Source organism: Cygnus atratus, chromosome 7 (genome assembly GCF_013377495.2).
Source record: "Cygnus atratus isolate AKBS03 ecotype Queensland, Australia chromosome 7, CAtr_DNAZoo_HiC_assembly, whole genome shotgun sequence".
Lineage (NCBI taxonomy): Eukaryota > Metazoa > Chordata > Aves > Anseriformes > Anatidae > Cygnus > Cygnus atratus.
This window is the reverse complement of record NC_066368.1, coordinates 25,995,613-26,017,716: the sequence shown is the minus strand read 5'-3', so window position 1 is coordinate 26,017,716 and position 22,104 is coordinate 25,995,613. Positions and strand designations below refer to the sequence as shown.

At 39.5% G+C, this 22,104-nt stretch overlaps 1 protein-coding gene across 1 annotated transcript in view; it reads right to left on the bottom strand.

Moving 5' to 3' along the window:
- The window catches only part of CTNNA3 (catenin alpha 3), a 467,780-nt gene that overhangs the window by 431,649 nt on the left and 14,027 nt on the right, over nucleotides 1-22,104 (bottom strand). The window contains exons 3-4 of the mRNA XM_035543318.2: nucleotides 18,437-18,629; nucleotides 7,226-7,392 (exon numbers count right to left, since the gene is read on the bottom strand). Coding sequence (XP_035399211.1) covers nucleotides 7,226-7,392; nucleotides 18,437-18,629 — 360 coding nt within the window. The remainder of the gene's footprint in view (nucleotides 1-7,225; nucleotides 7,393-18,436; nucleotides 18,630-22,104) is intronic.

Genomic DNA, 22,104 nt, shown 5'->3' with positions numbered 1-22,104 from the left:
ATGGACTGGAATTGTTACTAATATGGCCTCCTAAGTACGATGACCCTGTTAAGTACATTGAAAACTCCACAGTGTCCTCACAGAAGATGATCATGGTTCCAACTAATTAACAAGGGCTACTGTAAACATCAGGACCAAATTTCCTTCAGTCTGACAGGTTATTTAATGTAATGTCAAAAAGAGATGTGAGCTCTGACTAAAGGTTTTCCTGCTGTCAAGCTATATACGAGGGCTACCTGAGAATCCACTGGTGATTTTGTTAGCAACTGTTGTAGGCTTTCTATCTGCAGCAGAAGTTTTTTCTTCACTGTCCACCATCCTATTTTCATGAGCCCTGGAATCTCTGATCTTCTGCTTTATGTGATGAAAATCAGGCAATGGGTTCAAAGAGAAGAGGCTGAGGCATTCACAAAGTATCTGCATAATGCTTCAGCAGGAAATTATACTAAAATTTTGATACTTAAAGTCCACTATATTTAGTCTTTATTCAAATTAATTTCTTCAATTCAATAAACTTTACACTCTTTGAATGTTGTAGCTTAGCTCTGCACTTTTCTGTACAAGGTTAATTTGTTTACTATTGCTACCTCGTTTAGCTGTTGCAAGCGAACAGATTTATCACAGGAGTATTTATGGAATGAGTAATGGTATTAAAAGCACTTGATACCTGATTTTTAAGATCTAGTTTAATTAACACATTTTGATAGTGTTTCTTTGCAACAGCACTTAGCATCCTTGCATCCTTTCTGGTATCCCAAGGAAAGTTCCTGCACTAGACAAGTTAGACCTTGTTTGGCTCAGTCTGAGGTTTTGGTTCAAGTCACTAAGTTGGATCTGAAGCATCCTGGTTTAGGACTTGACATAAGCCAGATCCTTGAAAAGCAGACAGATACCTTAAGTGGACAAAACTCACTCAAAGTTTAACAGGATTCCCTTGATACACCTGGGAATCTCAATATGCACCATGAAAATTAACACCCTGTCAACTAAACAAGAGGCCAGGCCACAAAAACATGAGATCATAAATATGCAGTGCAAAGTACTTCATTTGCTTACAGCTGGACTTGTGGAAGGAAACATTAAGTATGAAGTACAAAGTCTTATTTCTGGTAATAACCATATAATGCCCACAAACAGAAAGAGGTGTGGGAGGCAGCAGATAATGCTTCAGTTTGCCAGTGATGCTATTTGACAAACCACATACCTGCAGTGTCACCTGCATGGGCGTCCAGCTAAGTCATGAGGCTGACATGGCCTGCTGCGCTTCCTTTACTTCACAGAATCATCTAGGTTGGAAGAGACCTCCAAGATCACCTAGTCCAACCTCTGACCTAACACTAACAAGTCCCCCACTAAACCAGATCACTAAGCTCTACATCTAAACGTCTTTTAAAGACCTCCAGGGATGGTGACTCAACCACTTCCCTGGGCAGCCCATTCCAATGCCTAACAACCCTTTCGGTAAAGAAGTTCTTCCTAATATCCAACCTAAACCTCCCCTGGCACAACTTTAGCCCATTACCCCTCGTCCTGTCACCAGGCACGTGGGAGAATAGACCAACTCCCACCTCGCTACAGCCTCCTTTAAGGTACCTATAGAGAGCACGATAAGGTCACCCCTGAGCCTCCTCTTCTCCAGGCTGAACAACCCCAGCTCCCTCAGCCACTCCTCATAAGACTTGTTCTCCAGACCCCTCACCAGCTTCGTCGCCCTTCTCTGGACTCTCTCAAGCACCTCCATGTCCTTCTTGTAGCAAGGGGCCCAAAACTGAACACAGTACTCGAGGTGCGGCTTCACCAGAGCCAAGTACAGGGGGACTATCACTTCGCATTATTCTCATTATGGGCCTCGCTCACACTTAGGGCCAGTGCTGCAAAAGCCAGTTCATTATTCAATAATAAAAAGGAGGAATGGCTCACAGAAGTTAAACAGAATTTGCCAATCAAAATTTCAATCTTTTGTAGTGCAGGGCAGCAAAATAGCACTGAACTGTTTTGTTCATCTGTAAAATCTCTTTTAATATTGATGAATTAAGGAAGAAAAGCAAATTCAGTTTCCATTCTGACACAAGGAAGCAGTTCATTAAAAAAGCCTTCCTGTTTCAATATATACTGCTAGTTTAGAAGACTAAATAACACTAAATAGACTATTTGATATCACCAGGAGATATGGTTAGAAAAATATTCAAAAACCTCTCTAAAATTCCAATTACTAAATGCAGACATTTATGAAAGATAGTTCTCAATATTTTGCTGTAATGGAATGGGCAAGGTGCCTATTTGTAGATGTTTATGGAGAGTGTCACACCGCCTCCTTCATTCAGGAAATGTCATAATTTTGCTCTCATTTTAAGAGGGTCTGAAGACATGCATTTTGATGATAAAGCAGATACTGTTTGTTTTGCATGCGTTTCCTTTTATCTGCCTCCAAGGAAGTTATAAAATAAATTTCTCTGGATCAGAATGATCTGTGCATGCTTGAGATACAAATAATTGTTGATCAGACAAGCTATTCTACATTTTATTGACTTCATTACTTTACTACCAATAAATAATTTGCCAAGAGAAACTGAACTTCCAAGTTCGTTTTTACTAATCCAGAATTTGCCCTCCAAGATTAACACTCATAGAAGGAAATTTCACGGTGTCCCTCCCATATTACTCTCTTATAAAGCACGGCACTTCAATGTAAGTGTTGCCGTAGCAGCAGAAAAATTATAACTACTCAGAAGAAAATTCAGAAATGTTCTTTTTTCATCAGCAGCTCAAAGACAGGCTACCACAATGGAGTCCTAGGTCCCTGACTAGAGCATGCAGACAGCTACATAGTCCAAATAAATAAGTAAAATAAGTAAATAAGTCAGCTACTAATATCCCACCTTGCAACTTTCTCAAAACACTTTTCAAATCTCTTCATCACCAGACATAACACTGATTTCTCACACTTGGTTGTACTTGTAGAAACTGTATGCATTCCACGTTGACCTATTGTATGAACAACTTTTGCATCATAGTTATCCCTAAGCTCTATTCTTAAGCTTTCTTCATTTGGAAATGATCGCACAGCTTTACAATTATTTTGATGAGAAAAAAAACAATAAATAGTAACTTCCATAACATTTATGTTAAACCAAACCAGAAAAGTTCTACCTTATTTAAAGCAAGCCCTATCCATTCAAAGTAAGCCCTGTTTCTTTCACTCCCCCTCCCCTTATACCTGGGTTGCACCAACAGTTTGTATAAAGCTTATGCAAGCTTATGCAAGTTATGCAAGTCAGGCCAAACACCTTAACCAGAAGAATGGGTAAGCCTAAACCTCTCTTCTTTTATGCCACCATAATGTTTCTCTTCTGCTCAAAACATTTTTAATGCTGATGGATACCCTGCAGGGAAGTTGCTTCTCATCTGTAGCCCTTCTTTTCCTGACAATAGTTTTAAATAACTATAAGCAAACATTTTACAAAGATTGCACTGTCTGAGGTGTTTGTGAGAAGTATGAAGACTTAAACTTAAGTTCATCTACAAGCATGACAAGAAGGGGAAAGAGGTAAACAAAACATGCTGGCTCAGCATGAAATGAAATAGGTAAGAGAAAGACAAACTGCCAATGCACTTTGAATGAAACACTCAGAACTTGTTACTGTCTTGCTGTTCTCCCTTGATCGATAAATTCAAGCAGTTCCATTAGTCTGTTAATTCACTTAATTAAATATTGAGCATCACTAACCATAATGAATGGGGCTGGTAATGCAGCTCTGAATCCAAGAGTGAGATCTTTGAAACGATCCTTTGTCTGACTACATTTTTCACAACTCAGTTTTGATTAGACTTCCAACTCCAACCTAAGTAAGGGAAATCCAATGTGGACAACTATTTAAACAGGCAAAAGTTGTTTAAAGAAACCAACTATTCTCATCACTGCGATGCACTTCATTTTCTCAGTCAACTTTAATTAAAATAAGTGTTTGTACTGCACCATCATACTCTTATTAGGCTGCAAATTCCACAAATGGCTATAAACGTGCTATGCTCAAATACAATCGGTCACTGAAGCTTTGTGCTGGCTCTGACATGCTTTATTTTATATCCTCTTTGCTGGGTGGAGATTCCAGAAAATGAAATAAAGAACCAAAATTATTACTACCTTACTAGTGAAATTTGATAAAAGATTCTCATGTACACAATGGTATGGTTTGGGACATTTTTTCATTTGGAGTGAAATTCTTGACAGGTTTATCAAATTCTTCCAACTAAACTGACTAAGTTTCTACTTTAAAAGCAGCATATCAATATTTTTCTGACAAAAAATAGGTTTTTCATTATTATATTCTGCTTAACAGTAAGATTTTATTACATAAAAGCAAAAAATGGTCCCAAGTCTGAGCAGCGTGTTTGAGAGACATGGACACACTGGAAAGAGTCCAACATAGGGCCACAAAGATGACTACAGGACTGGAGCACCTCTCCTATGAGGAAAGGCTGTGAGAGACGAGACTTCAGTCAAGAAATGAAAAGGCACTGGGGGGATCTCTTCAATGTCTGTAATACCTGAAGAAAGGGTGCAACAAGGACAGAGTCAGGCTCTTTTCAGTGGTGCCCAGTGCCAGGACAAGAGGCAATGGACACACAAGAGGTTCCTTCTGAACACCAGAAGCACTTCTGTGCTGTGGAGGTGACTGAGCACTGGCACAGGCTGCCCAGAGTGGTTGTCAAGGTTCCCTCGTTAGAGATAGTCAAAAGCCACCTCGACACGGCCCTGATCAACCTGCTGTGGGTGGCCCTGCCTGAGCACGGGTTGGCCCAGATGGACCCAGAGATCCCTGCCAGCCCCAACCATTCTGTGATAGCACAATAGTTTTAGAGGCTACCAACTGGAAGTAGCTGAGGTTCATCTTTTTTCTTAGGCACACTTAGAATGGTAGATGTGACAGGTAACACTAGAAGAGCCTCTATATAACAGCTAGTCATATTGTCATTGTTTCCTTGCTATTCTTGTTGTAAGATTACAGAGGAAATTGAAGTTTGAAAACCCAGACTATACTCTGTCAGTAGAAGTAAGCAAGTTTTTAAATGTTTTGAATGACAGTGCTGTAATTAACCAGATTTACTGAATGAGCAAGACTAAAAACTTTCAGCACTTTGACAAATGGGTTTAAAAAATAACATACATAAATAATGCCCTATTAAATATTTCATATTGAATGAGATTTAATTAATATTCTACAGAGATCTTTGATAATGCTGGATTACCTTCTTTCGCAAACAAAAAAATTCCCTGGTTAGAGTTTTCATTTCATTATTCTAATTCAATTATTTTTTATTTTCCCCATTTTTTAAGTTAATTTTGGCTTGGTCCTTTAAACATCTTGATTTTATGACAATTACAGAGCTCAGAGACATGGAAATAAAAAAGCAATTAAAATTCTCATCTCTTCTCAAAGGATTAATAACAGCTGTAACATTCTTGTCTTTGTGAAGAGAAGGATAAAATGGTCTGAGCATTAAGCATTAAAACCTTATGAGAAATTCAAAGGGAAACTGCTAATGACATTTTTTTTAAAGAAAGCTGATTTTCAAGTCATATGAACCTGTAGGCACTGAGAACATCAGACCTGATACAGAAAATACGAAGTATTTTCTATGCTACAGCCACTGAATATAATGCCTTTTTACTGGAGCAAGCCTACACTAAAGAAAAAAGGAATTCCTAAGGGAGTTCTGATGTACAATTATTGAGGTTAAGGACTCTGAAAAGAGCAAAATTAAGAATTATTAAGTACTTTAGTTTTATTTAAATCTGGCTCAGTTGGTTGGCATTTAAAAGCTCTTACCATTTGAAGGTGGTTCAGTAGCATATATTGAAGTTACCTCTAAGTCTTCTAAATCTTCTAAATCTAATCTAAACCTACTTGTAAATCTTCTAAGTCCATTTTCTAATTAGACGTCAACATAAAAAGAAACCATTACAACTAATACCACTGTTGGTATGTTCAACAGCCAGAGCAGAGACCAAATAAGCATGGAAATGTACCATCTTCCCAGGACTACGGTAAGTCCTTTTACACAGGCATTTTGGAGTGTTATGCCACACTAATTTATTCTAAGACTTAGGTAAGGAATTTAGTTCTTACTCCTATTAAAAGAACTAAATTAAAGTATGGAAGAGAAAGATAACTTAATTGTACTCCTTACAATGTTGGAGTTTTTCTGAATGATTCTTTGCATTCTTTTGATTTCCAGTTATAGTTGGCTTTCATTTTCAAATGAAAATCAAGAAGTGAATTATAGGGTTGTTTAGAAATACTGAAATTCCAGGAAAGAAGACAACTCAATTTTAGTTCTCTTATATAAAACATTCTCAAAGCATTTTAGAAGGGTGCATCTAGCATTATGAAAACACATATATAAAAATGGAATGGCAACCAATGAAAAATATCATTTAAAATTTTTTTCCACAAGCAGTACCAAAGACAGGGCACTGTCTTATAGCTGGAGAATTTCATACGTATATAGCAATATAAACTTTTCTGCAAGAGTACTCATTTAGCCTGTGCTGCACCTCTAACAACTGTCCAAGCTGGATGTTTCAAATGAAACACTGAAACCCACAAAACATTGCTTTATTATTAAATACTGTAGGATGAAGCAACACTTCTTCCTACCCTGATTGGGAGCTAAATTTTGATCCCCCATCCTCAAACAACTACAATTAAGTCACTGCATCCTCTAGTGGCAATGAGGTTCTGTTCAAAGCAGTGGTGCTGACTAACCACTTCCATTTTGAAGCATTATGAAAACAATAGAACTTTGATTTTTTTTAAGCAGTCTATCACTCATTACTGAAGATGCTAGGGAAAAAAAAAAAAAAAAAGGAGCATGAGTAGAATATTTCCTTGCTCTTCCCAGAGAATACACACACCAGACAGAGTGCAGTAAGCAGCCAGAGATGAAACTCAGTAGCATTTTGGGAGTCAGAGGCATGATCTGGTAATGTTGAAGTCACATGGAACACTATGGTTGACATTAAAGGAACTCACATTTAAGTAGACAGGAAAGTATTCTGATGTTGAATTGTGAACAGAGTTGTGGTTATTTCGCCTAATTAAGTAACAGTAACAAACATGGGTTAGTTTTATAAGGGAAAAGAAGAATGGGACTAACATTTGTGTACAGAGAGCCAGGAAAATAAAAGATGACCCAGTTAGTTAAGTCAAATTCTACTCACCACAGTCAGATGTTCCAGTAAGTATGCCACATCAACCATATCTGCCAGAATAAGAAGCCGTGTGACAGCTGTAAGAAGAGATCGTGCTGCTTGAACAACAGCCTGCCTCTTAGGAAGATAGCAGGGATCACTGGTAAATGCCTCTGCTGATACCTTCAAGGCTTGACCTGCAAAATGAAGACAAATTCACTTAGACTATATTGCAAAACTCTGGAAAAAATAGTTAAAACTCAGCAAGTTATCTGGCAACTCACAACTGTTACCAAAAAATCTGGTATATTTTTCTTGCCCTCATGCCTTGGAATGAAGGTCTATTACTGTAAATCACACAGAATATGCTTCATTCTGAATGATGTTCCGTTTCTGTTCTTCTGAATCATTTAATTCTGAAATAACTCCTTTGGAAATCACCATTAATCTTAACTGCACACACCAAGGCCAGGGGCTCTATGTTAAACTGCTCTAGTCCCTGCTTTTTATACCATTACATACTTTGCTGTCCTTACTGTTAAATAATTCTGGGTCACAGAAGGGAGTCAAATACTACCTTTCTCATTATAAAAAAAAGTTAACAGAATGAAAATCTCATATACCCAAACATCTGACACCAACATAAAATATATTAAATCTAAGCAATGAGGCTAGCAACTATGCCAAGTAGATAATAACATACAGCTCTACAACATGAAGTTTCCCAAACCAGATTTAAATGCACATCATGTTCCTGTCAGCATTCAGTCTTTGAAGAAAATAAAATCCCACACAAACCATTCAGAGATCTTGGGATAGCACATAAACGTCCAAATTCTCCCTCTCCTGTCTTGTTCATTAAACCAATCATTTAATTCAATTACATATATGTCCAAAATTAAATATTTGCTAGTAAGTAGCAATAAAAATATTGATTTTAAATTAACTCTATGCACACTACAAACCCTATCTTCTGTTGTCCCAATAGCCAAGCTTTTCATTAAGCTTTGAAAAATCCAGACCACCTTCTCATCATTGACATCCAGCTCTTACTGAATACTCCAGTGATTGCACAGCATGCCAAATGAAGCGAGAAGCCACAACGCAGCACAAACAGGTGAATATTTAATACATACCCTCCTACTCAGACATATTTGTGTCAACTGCCTTAGGCAGCTCCCAACTTAGTTGGTTTGTTGAAGAAAACCCAAACACATTTTGGATGTTGTTGTCATGAGTGTGCCAAAGGTCTCAAATTTGGGAAATGTGGTTCTCAGCACTGCAACAGGTTTGTTTGTTTTCCTGCTTCTCTTTTTTTTCCCTTGTTTGTAAGCATCTCAATGTTCTTTGTGTGCTGAAGAAGTCCCTAAGCCACTACTTTGTTTCAGGAAGAAAAGGGTAAGAGCTGGAACTGAAACATCTAACACATCCGTTATGTTTAAAATAGTAATTCTGTTTGCAAGACATGCAAATTTACCTGATTTTTTTTTTACTATTAATTTGTAAGAAAAGGTATCCTAGAGAGCATTACCACACAACATTTTAGCCCCACAGGACTCCTAAAGCACGTGGCTTAAGGCCATGCTTACAACTCATTTCACATCCATTTCTACAATTTTCTTCTTCTTGCACTACACAGGCGTGAGTCAAGAGTTAGACTACATGGACATCTGCAATACAGAATTACTCCAGCCAAGGTTGAAATTGAGTGGTGTCAATCACATGGAACTTTATTCTTTATTCAGGCTGGATCTAATTCACCATTGACAAATGAGTGAGCAAAATCAGAAGGATCTGAAACATAAACCCCTCAGAACGAGCTGGACATAAGCTGGGACAACCAGATGAACAAGTATAAGATGCCGAAGGGACCACGATCCCAAAATATAGCTCCAATGCAGTCTAGGAAGAGAGCAACTATGAATATACAAGCAGCAGGAAATGACAGCTCCAACACCAAGACGTTAGAAATTTCTTAAAATGCTGTAGACAGCATGACAGTTCGATGCAACTTAATCCATTTTATTGTAAATCCCATCAAGTAGATTTCTTCCCTAATTATATTTGTCACAAACAATGAAACACAAATGACAGAGTGCTAATTTAGTAGCATAAATAGGGAAGCAAAAAGATAAAGTATTCATAGGATTTCAGCTACTTCAGACATTAAAGGGAAAAGAAATTGAGAGGACTGAAGTCAGAATACATCTTAACTACATAATTAACGGAAATCAGATACCTCCAAGGCACAGCGAAGCACACACAGATAGATGATTCCCAAAGTAAACACTGTTACTACCATAAGCTGATCAGCTACTGACTGCTGCTGTCAAACACTATTTGTGCATGTGCATACCAAAAATGAAAAAAAATAAGTCTATGCTCAGGCACAGGGAAAGGTGAAAACACAGCTCAGCCACAAGTTTTGTTTGTTTTGTACACCCATGCACTTTCTCTAGCACTAAAAAAAAATAATAAAAAAATTACTTGAAAATACCTTTAAAAATAAGTGCTCCTGCTAGCAAACTGCTGACTAAGGTACACACATCTGCTGGGCTGCTAGTCGAGGGCAGGTTGTCTGTACAGAGACTTGCAGTAACGCCACTTCCTGCAGTTGGTGAGCACCCCTCGGAGACAGTGCTCCAGATGACACTCAGACAACAGCTAAATGCTCTTCCTTGTTTCAGACAAAACCATCAAAATAATGCTTTCTTGTTTCACTTCTTTGAATTTATTTTCTTTCTTCTATTTAACTCTAAACATCACATTCTTCTGTTTTTACACCTAGCTTTCTCCTTTGGCTTGCAGCAGTGTGAAATCCACATGGAATGCAGTGAATTTGATGTCATTCTTGTGTCCTCCCACAAGGAGGTATTGCTGCCAAGAAAGTCCTGTCACCCACTCCCATGAAGCCCACCCTTAAGGCTGGTGGATTTACAGTCCCCAATAAACACAGCTGTCAAAGGGAACCCATGAACTAAAGGAAGAAGGGAAGCAGGTACGGGAGCCAGTAGAAGGAGAGGATTTCAAATCTGATATTCCCTGGGATAGGCAACACATTAAGCATCAAAACGTGTTCTTCCATGCTCAGTTTTCCAACAAGTAGATTTGCAGCAAGTGTGGTTTTCTGTGGCTTTTTTTAAACACTATTGAAGGATGGTTTTGTTTATGTAACAGTAATTACCATGTGTTTGGGGACCATAAAGATATGAACTACTGCCAGCTACATCTAAAACAGGGATCAGTCTCCTGACTAATAAGCTCATATGAACAAATACCTGTATGACTGCTACTGTCTGCATATCTTGTAGTAGCAGGTCTTTCGGTAGCGATTCCTCTACAAGTACTTCAAAAGCCATTTGTCATTTAGGAGTTCTAGTCTCAAACAAAAGAAAAATCAATGGTTTATACTAACAGCTGAAAGCTTACAAACCTTGATTTACACTAGCATTCCGCTTATGCCTGCAGAAACCAGAGAAGGCTAGGAATCAGTATCACATCAGAACATAAAACCCACACCTGCTAAAAAGAAAAGATGAAAAAAATACTCATGGCCAGTATGATCGCCTGTTCTGCTCCCCCAGATATCATCTTTATCTGCTACAGCCAGGCAGCTGAAACTAGCACCATCAGTGTCAAAGCTAAGCAGATGGATACCTCCTGCATATTCTAAATATTCAATACCATGATAAATCACCTTGTCGCAATATCTTACAGCAGACATTACAGGACATTTTTCTCCTGCCAGAGGCTCTTACCACATTGTATTCTGTTGTATTGCAACTATTTTACTGCTGTATATTAGGAAGTTCTACTTCCGCATTTCATACTGATCTTCCTCATGTGTAATCAAAGCTACCACATACACCCCCCACATGCCTTACACCAACCTCTTCATTTCCCTTTTTATACTCAGGGACATCTGAGCCCAGTGATGGAGCTGTCAGAAGCTTTTCTGCTAGGGTACACTGAACAAGTGTACACCACACATGATTTTGAAGCCACTTTTCTAATTTCTGCCTCCAAGAATCCAAGTCCCCAAGATGCAAGGCATACATGTACCTCTTAATGTAGGATGAGAAAGCAAAACCCATTAACTTTTTTTTTTTTTTGGGGGGGGGGGAGGGATAAGAATACAGTATAATAGAAGTCAGCACTATTCCCTTTCTTTAGTAAATACCCTTACAGTGCCCTCCCCATTTTTTCTTTTTTTTTTTCCTAAATCTGTGAATGGTAGTTTATTCTCTGCCATTGTGTTGCTTCCCTTTTTGCTGTCAAAAGAAACTAAATATGGACATTTGAAAGGTGTGCCCCATCCCCACTCCACACCATTTCCTCTTGGAAGGTAACTGAAAGCTCAAAATATAACTCTAACAAGTAACATGCTTTCAATTCACTATGTGTGATGTAAGGCTTATCTAGGAACACACTTGAGACACGATAACAGCTAAACCCATGTAACACTGACACTGCAATAGATGGAAACAACGGAGGCAACAACTGTTGTGTCTCTGACCATATATAGTCAGTAAGCATGGCAATAAATACCAAACATTTCAGTTACGCCTTTACAACTGCTTGAAAACTATAATAGAATCACACCTTAATGTAAATGCAAGTATGACACTGGACTTTAACATACATTCCTAAGATAGTGTTTCTCCATATAAATTGCATCACTGTTTTGTCTCCAAATTGATTAAGCATCAGAATTGGGACACTAATTATAGCCTGATGTTTAGTGTCAGAAGTGTTCATGGCTGAACTTACAGGTTTCAATTATTTTACAATTAATTTACAACATACTATAAGTCAGAAGGCAACTTCTTGAAATGCTGTATACATGAAATCCAATGGCAAGAGTTTTTTCTGAATACTTATAGTTGGTATTAATACATTATTTTAGAATAAAAATATGGACATGAGTGCTCTGTAACAAAGCTGCACCAAACCAGATCACCAGGAAATCCTTGCAGTTACCAGACTACTGGATTCCTGTGTGATGCAGACTATCAACAGCCTACACAGGCCTGCCTGGTGACTCGTTTAATAAATCACAGAATCACCTAGGTTGGAAGAGACCTCCAAGATCACCTAATCCAACCTCTGACCTAACACTAACAAGTCCCCCACTAAACCAGATCACTAAGCTCTACATCTAAACGTCTTTTCAAGACCTCCAGGGATGGTGACTCCACCACTTCCCTGGGCAGCCCATTCCAATGCCTAACAACCTTTTCGGTAAAGAAGTTCTTCCTAATATCCAACCCAAACCTCCCCTGGCACAACTTTAGCCCACTCCCCCCCAAAAAGAAGCACCCACACAACCCCTGAGAATCGGCAAGAGCTGTTTATTGCCGGGACATCTTGCAGGCAAGCCTGCGGGATGTCCATGGTGTTTGGTGGCTCCAAGCTAATGCTTGCGATGGAGCCTGAGCAACGAGTAGGGGGCTCACTGGGCACTCCTGCGATGCTGGTGGTGCTCTCAGATGGCATAGCACAAGGACATGCCGCAGTAGTCCCAGGCCTGTTCTGGCCAAGGTGGATCCACTTCCACCTGCTCCTCCACATCTGGTGGATCCAGCTCCACGGGCTCCATGGTGTTGGGCAGAAGGCTAAGCCAGTCCTTGCCCGGGACTGCCCAGACGGGATTGACATTCCGTCTGGGATATTTTCTGGTCAGGGTACTGAACCGGGGGGTCATCCAGTCCCACACCTCGGTCCCATGCCACCGTCGGCTTCATTTTCATGCATGGGTCCGACGGTGCCCTCTGGTTTATGGCCATTACTGGGTCCTGCACTGTGCTCCAGACTATGGGCACGCCTCTGCTCCCCGCGGCTGTCTGCCTGATGCTCCCACCTTCACCCCACGTCACCGTTGCTCCTATGGTAAGGCCCAGGCCCCCTGTCGCTGGGTGTGTGAGGGGCCGGCCTGTTCCCCGCATCGTTGCGGTGCCAGTGGTATCGCCTGTATGTGTCTGTGGGCTGGGTGCCAGAGGTCCCTTGGGCACTGGTGTCTCTTGTGCCGCCGGCGCTATCCCTCCGCCCACGACACATCTCCTTCTGCTCAGGTGCATTCCTTCTTGGTGCTTCACCAGACGGCATCGCTGTCCTCACACACCAAGGAGGCCTGCTGCTCGCCTTGCTCTTCTAGTCTTCCTCCTGCCGCACAAGCTGGCAGTCAGAGGGCCTAGATGCTCAGCGAATGGTGGGCCAGCTGCAGGGGGCCTGTTTTATAGGGCCTGCAGCAAAGGCGGGGCAGTGGTGGCCACTGTGACCTCAGCAAGCCTCTGCGATGGAGTGGCCCACATGTGGTCAAACGCGGCTGTATTGGGAGTGGCCTGGAAGATGCCCTCACGTGAACAAGGAGGAGGGTTGAGGGGGCTGAGGGCCCCTTTTCTGGGACTAGCTTCCCTGGGCCATTTGGCTTGCCAGAGAGAAAGGCTGCCCCTCGGCTACGGGGACTGCCCTGCACCTCCCATCCTGTGCCCTGGGTCTATTTTTAACACTTTATTTTAGGCAATTTCATTCTATTCTTTATGGAAAAGAACAGAAGCAAGGTGCATCTTCAGCCCTAATTCCCACATGCACTTTGTGCTCTGAGTGAAGAATTTCTTCCTCACGTCACATCTCATCTAGATCTCCCCTTGTCCTGGTTTCAGGTAGGACAGAGTTAATTTTCCTCCTAGTAGCTGGCAGGGTGCTATGTTTTGGATTAGAATGAGAAGAGCGCTGATAACATGCTGATGTTTTAACTGTTGTAGAGCAATGCCTACACCAAGCCAAGGACTTTTCAGCCTCTCTCTGTCCTGCTAGCGAGCAGGCTAGGGATGCAGCAGGAGCTGGGAGGGGACAGACCCAGGACAGCTGACCCAAACTGGCCAAAGGGGTATTCCATACCATCTGACGTCATGCTGAACAATATATAGGGGTGGCTAGCCGGGGTGGAGGGGGGGCCGGCTGCTCGGGGATAGGCTGGGCATCGGTCAACGAGTGGTGAGCAATTGCATTGTGCATCACTTATTTCATACACATTATTACTATTAATAATATTATTATTATTATTATTGTTATTATTTTTCCTGTCTTAATAAACTGTCTTTATCTCAACTCACAGACTTCACTTTCCCGTTTCTCTCCCCCATCCCGGAGAGGGAGGGGGGAGGGTGAGCGAACGGCTGTGTGGTGTTTGGCTGCCAGCCGGGCTAAACCACAACACCCCTCCATTTGTTCAAAGCCGTTATTCCTGGTTCCCTGGCTACACCCCCTGATAGAGGCCCTCTCCAGCTTTCTTCTAGGCCACTTTTATGGGTAAGGTTAGGTGGCAAAAAAGCAGGACCTGGCAAATTGCAGCCTTATCTACCTTGTTCCACATGACGTACAATCTGAGTTATGTGGGATATACCAGTCAGAAGTTTTAAACTCTTTGCAGAGGCCTGCTTTAGCTTGACTGTTTCCAAATAAAACCTGCCATTACTTAACCAGACACAGAAAGCTTTAAACCAATTGCCATTATCAACAGGAAATATTGATCCCAATCTTCATACAGTTATAAAATAGTACGGGAATATATAAAGAAGAATAGCATTTGCTTTTTTGTTCATTGGTTATTTTTTGCAACTATTTTTACATGCTAAATATTTGGTACAAATTGCTTTCTCCAGTGAGGGCTTGTATAAGATTAGTGTGAAGTACTGAAACACCTAAACACAAAGAAACCTCCAAACCTCCTGAAGTTGAGCAAATAGCCTGTGTGTGCTCAAGCAAACAAACAAGAAACAAAAACATATCAGCACTACTGTGTTCAACAGTAAATGCATGCCTAGGGATAGTTCCAGGCAAGTCAGCCATCTCCAAAGGAATGTATTTAATAAAACCTAATTGCTATAAAAAACAAAACGTAGTTCAACAGGAGATCATGGAAAATCAAAGCAACACTATAAGGGACCAATTGTATTCTGTAACTATCATAGATTCAGAAGATAAAATAATATTTGTAGCTCAAAAGAACTGCACTGTGTAGGTAAAATAATGTATTGCTATTACTTTTACTCTCAAGTTCTCTCCCTTCGCAGTTTGTTAGTAAGTAGCTTTGAAACGTTTATTTTCTCCAGAGTTCCGGCCAGCTTACATAGCAAAATTTCAATGGCATGTCAAAAAACATTGTTAGATACCCAAGAGGAAAGCCAGAGATACATTTTTTTGCATCTCTTTAATAAACAGAAGGCTTCTTTACAGTGTTTGGTTGAACAAAGAAACAAAAAAACAACACAACTGCAGGTGCCGTTATAAGGAGATGCAAGCCAAATCACCGCAGGAAATCCTGATTCACATCACCAGAATGGAGAACCTTAACTTGTGGCCTGACCAGAAGAGACAAGGAGTTTAGTAGAGTTCCAGAAGGTCAGTCAAGATGTGTATGGAAGCAGGCCTTGAAAAGTACATTATTGAATTGAACCTCAAAGAAAAATGCAGCAGACCTCTGTATTAAGGTGAACACCTTCAAGACTATCACTCCTCTGTAAAACTTTCCAGAGGTTAACAGAAACTAGACTTACCCAGGGAATATACCTGCCGTCCATCATAGCAAAACTTGCTTTCAGATGTCACTAACAAGAGTCAACTGAATTTGAGACCAAAATTTCATATACTGACACTGTTTGTCAAGACTGTAGTCAGTGAAGCCATAACCACACCCCTGTTTCTAAAGACATTAGATGAGTCACTAGTACATCAGATGTATTAAATACATCATCTTCTATTTCTCTTCTCTGCTCTTGAGTTTTATCCTGTTAATTTGCCCCTTTACTCCCCAAAATATTATTACGAACAGGATTTTTGTCAGCAGCTTGAAAAAAGTTTATCACTCCTCTAAAAGGAACTCTATTAAGGAGCTCCAAAAGTAGTAAAGCAGCATTTTTGCACTGGCCATAAATGTTCCAAAGTAGTAAGGGTATAATTCTAATGTCACAGTCTCCCCCTTAACAAGCTCAGTGAATAAGATAAAAATGTCAGAAGAGGAAAGATTTTATTATTCTTTCCAGTTGTTTGTCTATACAACTCTAGGTCTGATAGTTTGGTTCACATCTGAGTGAAATTACCTAGGCTGTTTCAAAATTATAGTATGTAGTAAAAATACGCTGCAGCCAACATGCAAAAAATCATAACTGATTTTAAAGCATATGAGTATCTGCCAATCATCATGGAAAAATATACCCAGAGAAAAATAATGGCATGAATGGCAGGTGACTGCATGCACAGTTTATCAGAATTTGTGACCCAAACCCTTTCAAAGAGCTTGAAGTAACAGGAGACATTTAACAGCAGCAGAATGCTACTTCAGCAACAGGCAAAGTTACATGTGATGTTACATGCTGCAAATTTAAAATAACGCACAGCTACAAAGCACTAAAAATACCTGCAAAAATCAACAAACTGCTATTTATTGTATGATTGTTCACCATCTTAAAATTAACTTGAACAGTTCAGCAAATCCTTGGAGGAAGATGGGGCTGCAAGCAATGCAATTTGTCATTGCATAATGATAGGTAATAACATTGATTTAACTTTCTTTTAAAATGTATGAGGTGTACATAATCTACTTTATGTATTATTTATTTTTGTAGTCATCTCTGGTCTTGGCTGAGAATCAATAAATAAATTGAAAATGTGAAATATTTTTACATTATCTAGGTATAAAAATCAATATGAAACTATATATTTTATTCTTGTCTTGTGTTATCGACCTGGAATCGATAGGCTAACATTTTAAGACTATTCCAAAATAAATGATTTTTCAAAAAGCTCAGCTGATCAGTGTGGCAGGTAACAATGATAACAGCTGGTTATAATGCTTTTAATCTCAAAGTACCTTACCTCAGGGTATCTCAGACACCATACATATAGATCAGACTCCGAAATGCAACCATCTCTGAATCCAGAAGAAGCCAATAGCTAGCAGTGACCAGCCTGAACCACAGCAGAGACTCAGAAATTTTTCCAACTCCACACGGAGGAGGAAGACAACATACCAAAAAAAAAAACACCATCACCAAAAAAATCCTGAAGTTGCAGCTTTAGTAAGGGCAGGGTGATACAGAGACCTGATTTAAATGGCCAACACAGTCCTTCAGGCACAACTTGTCACATAACATAATACATGCTACACTGCTTAGTGAAAAGGTGACTCAAGTCCACTTTATTGGGTGACAAAACCAATCCTGATTACTAGCACACTCAATACTATAGCCTGACAGTTTTCTGCTGCAGACCATAATTCTTTGCTTGTTTATTGCTGCTCATTTGAGAAGACTCATCAGCCACTCTTAGTTTGATCCCAGGCAACACTTGGGCACCACTCACTTCTAAAACTCATAGAGTGCTGGTTAAAGGATATCATTGCCAAATGACCAGGCACTAAAAGCATTACTTTTCTGTCCCCGTTTTCCTTCAAAACCTTCTCCTGAATCAATTTTCAAGGACAATTTCCAAAGGAAGCTGTTTTAAATGTCTGTCATCCGACTTACAACTATTCAAACCTGAGTTTATTAATCACCCAACTAGGTCCGATTATCCATGAGGAAAGCAAAAATCAACAAAGAAACAAAGAGCCTGAAAGAATGTGACTAATGATGTGGGAGCCTGGTTGGAAACACTGAGATAGGTCATCAGGAAATGGAGCATGGCAAGAACTGGCCAAAGATAAGCTGCGCAATCACAGTGAGATAAAACAGAGTAGCTTAAGGAGTCAATCATCCTCCTACTTCCTACTAACGTCTCAAAATATAACTCCAAACAATCCTATTGCATCTTCCTTAATGAAATCCTTACTACTGCATCCAAGAGAGAATGTCTTTATTTAAAAAAAAAGCTTCCTTCTGAAAAGGCCATCATCTCTGATTCAGGAAAACCATTCTTTTCAAGAAAAGCACTGAAGTATGCATCAATTTAAACTTGTGCTTAACAGCCAATAAAATTGACAAGGGGGATCCTACCTTCATTAGAAAAAAATTAAAACAGGCAATACTGCCATTGATATCAGTGCTTCTTCATGATAAGGTCCACTTTGTATGTTTTACCTTGTATACCGGTGGTATATGAGAGCATACAATCAGACTATTTACAGTTCAGACACTGCACACGAAGACATTCCTCATGGATATCCCAGCTTCATTTTGATACCAAATTTGCTTTGGTAAGCTAATTCCTTATGGTGCCAAAGTTATTTATCATAACACTTACTCTCTTTTCGGACATCAGCCAGTGCTACATGAAGTTCCTCTTTAAAGACAATCGCTTCCTTGGCAATTTTTTCCCCTTTGTCCAACAGATTCCAAGTGGCTTCTTCCACAGAAGCTAACAAGACACGAGCCCTTTTGGAACATCCCTTTTTCTTACTGGAAGGATTCTGGGGACAGTTCACTAGTGTTGTAACCTACGTTTAAAAGAAACAGAAAGACAATAGTAGTTTAAGTTCTATAATAAGTAAATTTATATTGTTTTCAAAGTTTAAAAATATCATAATTGAGAATAAACAATAGGATTTCCCCTGCTTCAGATAGGGGCAGGCAAGCCCAGCACGCATAGTGAGAATGTGCAAAATTATCAAGTTTGACAGAATACTTAATATGGTTCATCTTTACATCCTTTCTCTAAGATCAAAGCAAATACAATGGAAATATCATTGTCATATTAGTCCTGCTGTAAACTCTTGACACGACTTGTTATAAAAGTTTCCTCATGGTATAAAAATTAGTACTGCTATTTAAGGAGGCTTCAGCCAAGCAGGCATCAATTTTGCATCTTCCCACACTTCCCTCTTCAGTCTCAAAATGCTTTCTATCCTTACAGACAAAGGCTGCAGTGGCCAAAACTCAACACTTTAGAATTCTGAGGAGCATTCAGCATTAGAATTATACAAAATTTTAACCAGAACACAGATTACTTGTCTAAATTAGAGTGTTTTTTAACAGTGCTCTTTAACATCCATAAAGAAGTTATTTTTATATAGCATCCCACTCCACATTCCTCGCCATCCAGTACAACCTCCACACACCAATACAATGTTTCTAACAGACTATTCTCTGAGGCATTGCTTGAGCTGCCAGCAATATGGGAATGCTCCTAGAAGATTTTTAATGGAAAGTGTTATACAGATATCTCAAGACATGCTTTATTTTAAGTTCACTAAGCATCCTTCTGTTCTGTGCCAGATCATGGACAGTGTCATATGAAGTACAGAGCTAGTCCTAGAATTCAATGAACACATTTTATATGTACAAATGGCTTAATTTTATTAAATGCCATTCCAGTCATCCTAAATCAGTCCACTTCTTTGTGCAGTAAGGGAACTGATAGCAACATCGTACAAGGAAAGCAAAAGCCATGTCAGAATTTCAGTCCAGCCTGTGGTTTGAGCTTGTCTATGGAATGGTGCTCCCTCCACATCTCTATGAGGGGAAGATCCAGTGCCTTTGCTCACCTTTAGATCTCCTGTGAATCCATGCACGCTCGTCCTTTTCATCAATCAGCACTTTCAGAAGTAAATGACAAACCTTTCTCTGGGAACAATTTCTATTAATTCATCTTTGAAAGAAAAAAGCCTTGACCCTTATTTCATTCATGTAAAATCTGGGGATAGAGAACTAGAACCAGCCACTTAACATCAGTTGCTATGGCATATCAAGAGGAAGAAAGCAACATAAATTATATTTATACTGGGTCATATTATTAAAAAGGATTTGGGTGTTCTACTCATCCACAAAAGAAAGTAAACGCAAGTATTTATTGCACATAAACCAGCCAGCTGGTAGAGAATATATTGGGAATAACAACTTAATTATCTTTAAAAAAACACTACGACATTATTTCTGGAGCATTTAGCGTGGCTTCAATGATCATAGTCTAAAAAGCCAATTTATAAACTGATACTTCTAACAAGAAGTTAAAATTTGACAGCTAGCTCTTGGCTCGTGGCAGTTAATACAAAAAAAACTCAGTTCACTAGCACAAAACCCCAATGAGGAATGCAAAAACTTTATGGTGATCTTACACATAGAACTGAACTACACAGCAGCTAATAAAGCATGTTCTTCTGAGCCACTGTCCACACAGGTTTCACATCAGTAGTAGAATATGCCGTCAAAATTACAGCATTGTAAGGAAAAAAGGAAAAGAAAAAACAAGTGAACCATACCCCATTCGTCCCGCTCATGTCCAACTGTATTTCACAGTTCTTGTCATGCAGACACACACCCTTATTACCATACACAACATGGGTGTTTCCCAGCATTCAGTGGAAATCAATACCATTGGTTATTTTGTGTTTTGGGGAAATCTGCTATAGATACAACATTTTTTTCAGGTGTGGTTTTTAAGCCCCATATGCCACCACAGCTACAAATCTGAGTCACTGTTACCAGTTACTGCCATTATTTATTAGGATGTCACTATCGGGTTGCTTTCTCATTTTTGTCATGATTATCAGTGAATTCCTAAGGAACTGTGCAGCAGTTCTTCCAATGCTATATTCAGTTTCTGACCAGCCTTTAAAATACAATCTTTTAATATTGCAGTATTAAAGGAAAACTATCTTAACACCTTGAATACCAAAAGATTTGATTCACCTTTTGTTATTATTATAGAAGTATTTTAAAGCATCAATCATGAAACATTCTACCAATGTTGAAAAAGTATTTAGTTCAGTAACAGCAATCCCTGGACATTTAAAAAACAATATACGAAATCAGCAATCTAATAACAATGGCAGAAGCACCTGCTCACTGTTTCAAATGCTAACCATCCTTTGAGGCTCAAGTTTGAAAATAAATAACAGTGCTGCCCATACAAATAAATACTGGTTAATCCCTTTAGCTGCACCTAAAGTAAACTCACCATACATGGAACTAAAATGAGCATATCACTTGTGTGAGCAGCCAAACTTTTATCAGTATGGATGACATGAGAATAAATGTCTTTCTACTTGCCTATTTTTCATCAGTAATACAAGAGATCCTAAATTACGTGTGTTTGTATGTAGTCTGCAAAACATACCTCTCTAACAGCCATAAACTTTCCTTAGCTTGTATATATGCATGGAATATAAATATATGGAAAAGCTCTTACAAATATTTGCTTAATTATACATGTACACACAACATATATTAAGTGTGTACATATACAAATACAGAGAGAACACTTCTGATAAACTCTCCAAGTAAGCGGCTCATTGGTAGTTTACAAGACTTGCAACAACTGCAGAGCAGAGGTAGTTATGAAGCATTTTCTCCATGAATTAGTGAAGTCCTATTAATCCCATCCAGTCATTTTTTTCATAATTTTTGCTTGTATGTAAATTCAATAGAAAATAAGCCCAATGCTACTTTGCCATGTGCCATGGTTTTGTCTAGGATAGACTTAATTTTCTTTGTAGAGGCTCACACAATGCTGTGTTTTAGATTTTTGATGAAAGTGTTGGTGGTAACACGCTGATGTTTTCAGTTGTTGCAGAGCAGCGTTTGCACAGACCAAGGACTTTTCTGCTTCTTGTGCTGCCCTGCCACCAAGGAGGCTGGGGGTGCACAAGGAACCAGGAGGGGGCACAGCCAGGACAGGCGACCCAAACTGACCAAAGGGATGTCCCATACCATATGGCGTCATCCTCAGCCATAAAAGCTGGGGTAAAGAAGGAGGAAGGGGAAAACATTCTGAGTGATGGTGTTTGTCCTCCCAAGAAACCCTCATAAGGCCTGCTTTGCTGGAGTGGCTGAACATCTGCCTGCTGATGGAAGTAGTGAATCAGCTCCTTGTTTTTGTTTGCTTGCACACACAGCTTTTGTTCTGCCTACTGTCTATCTCAACACCGAAGTTCCCGCATCTTTACCTTTCTGATTCTCTCTCCCATCCCACCT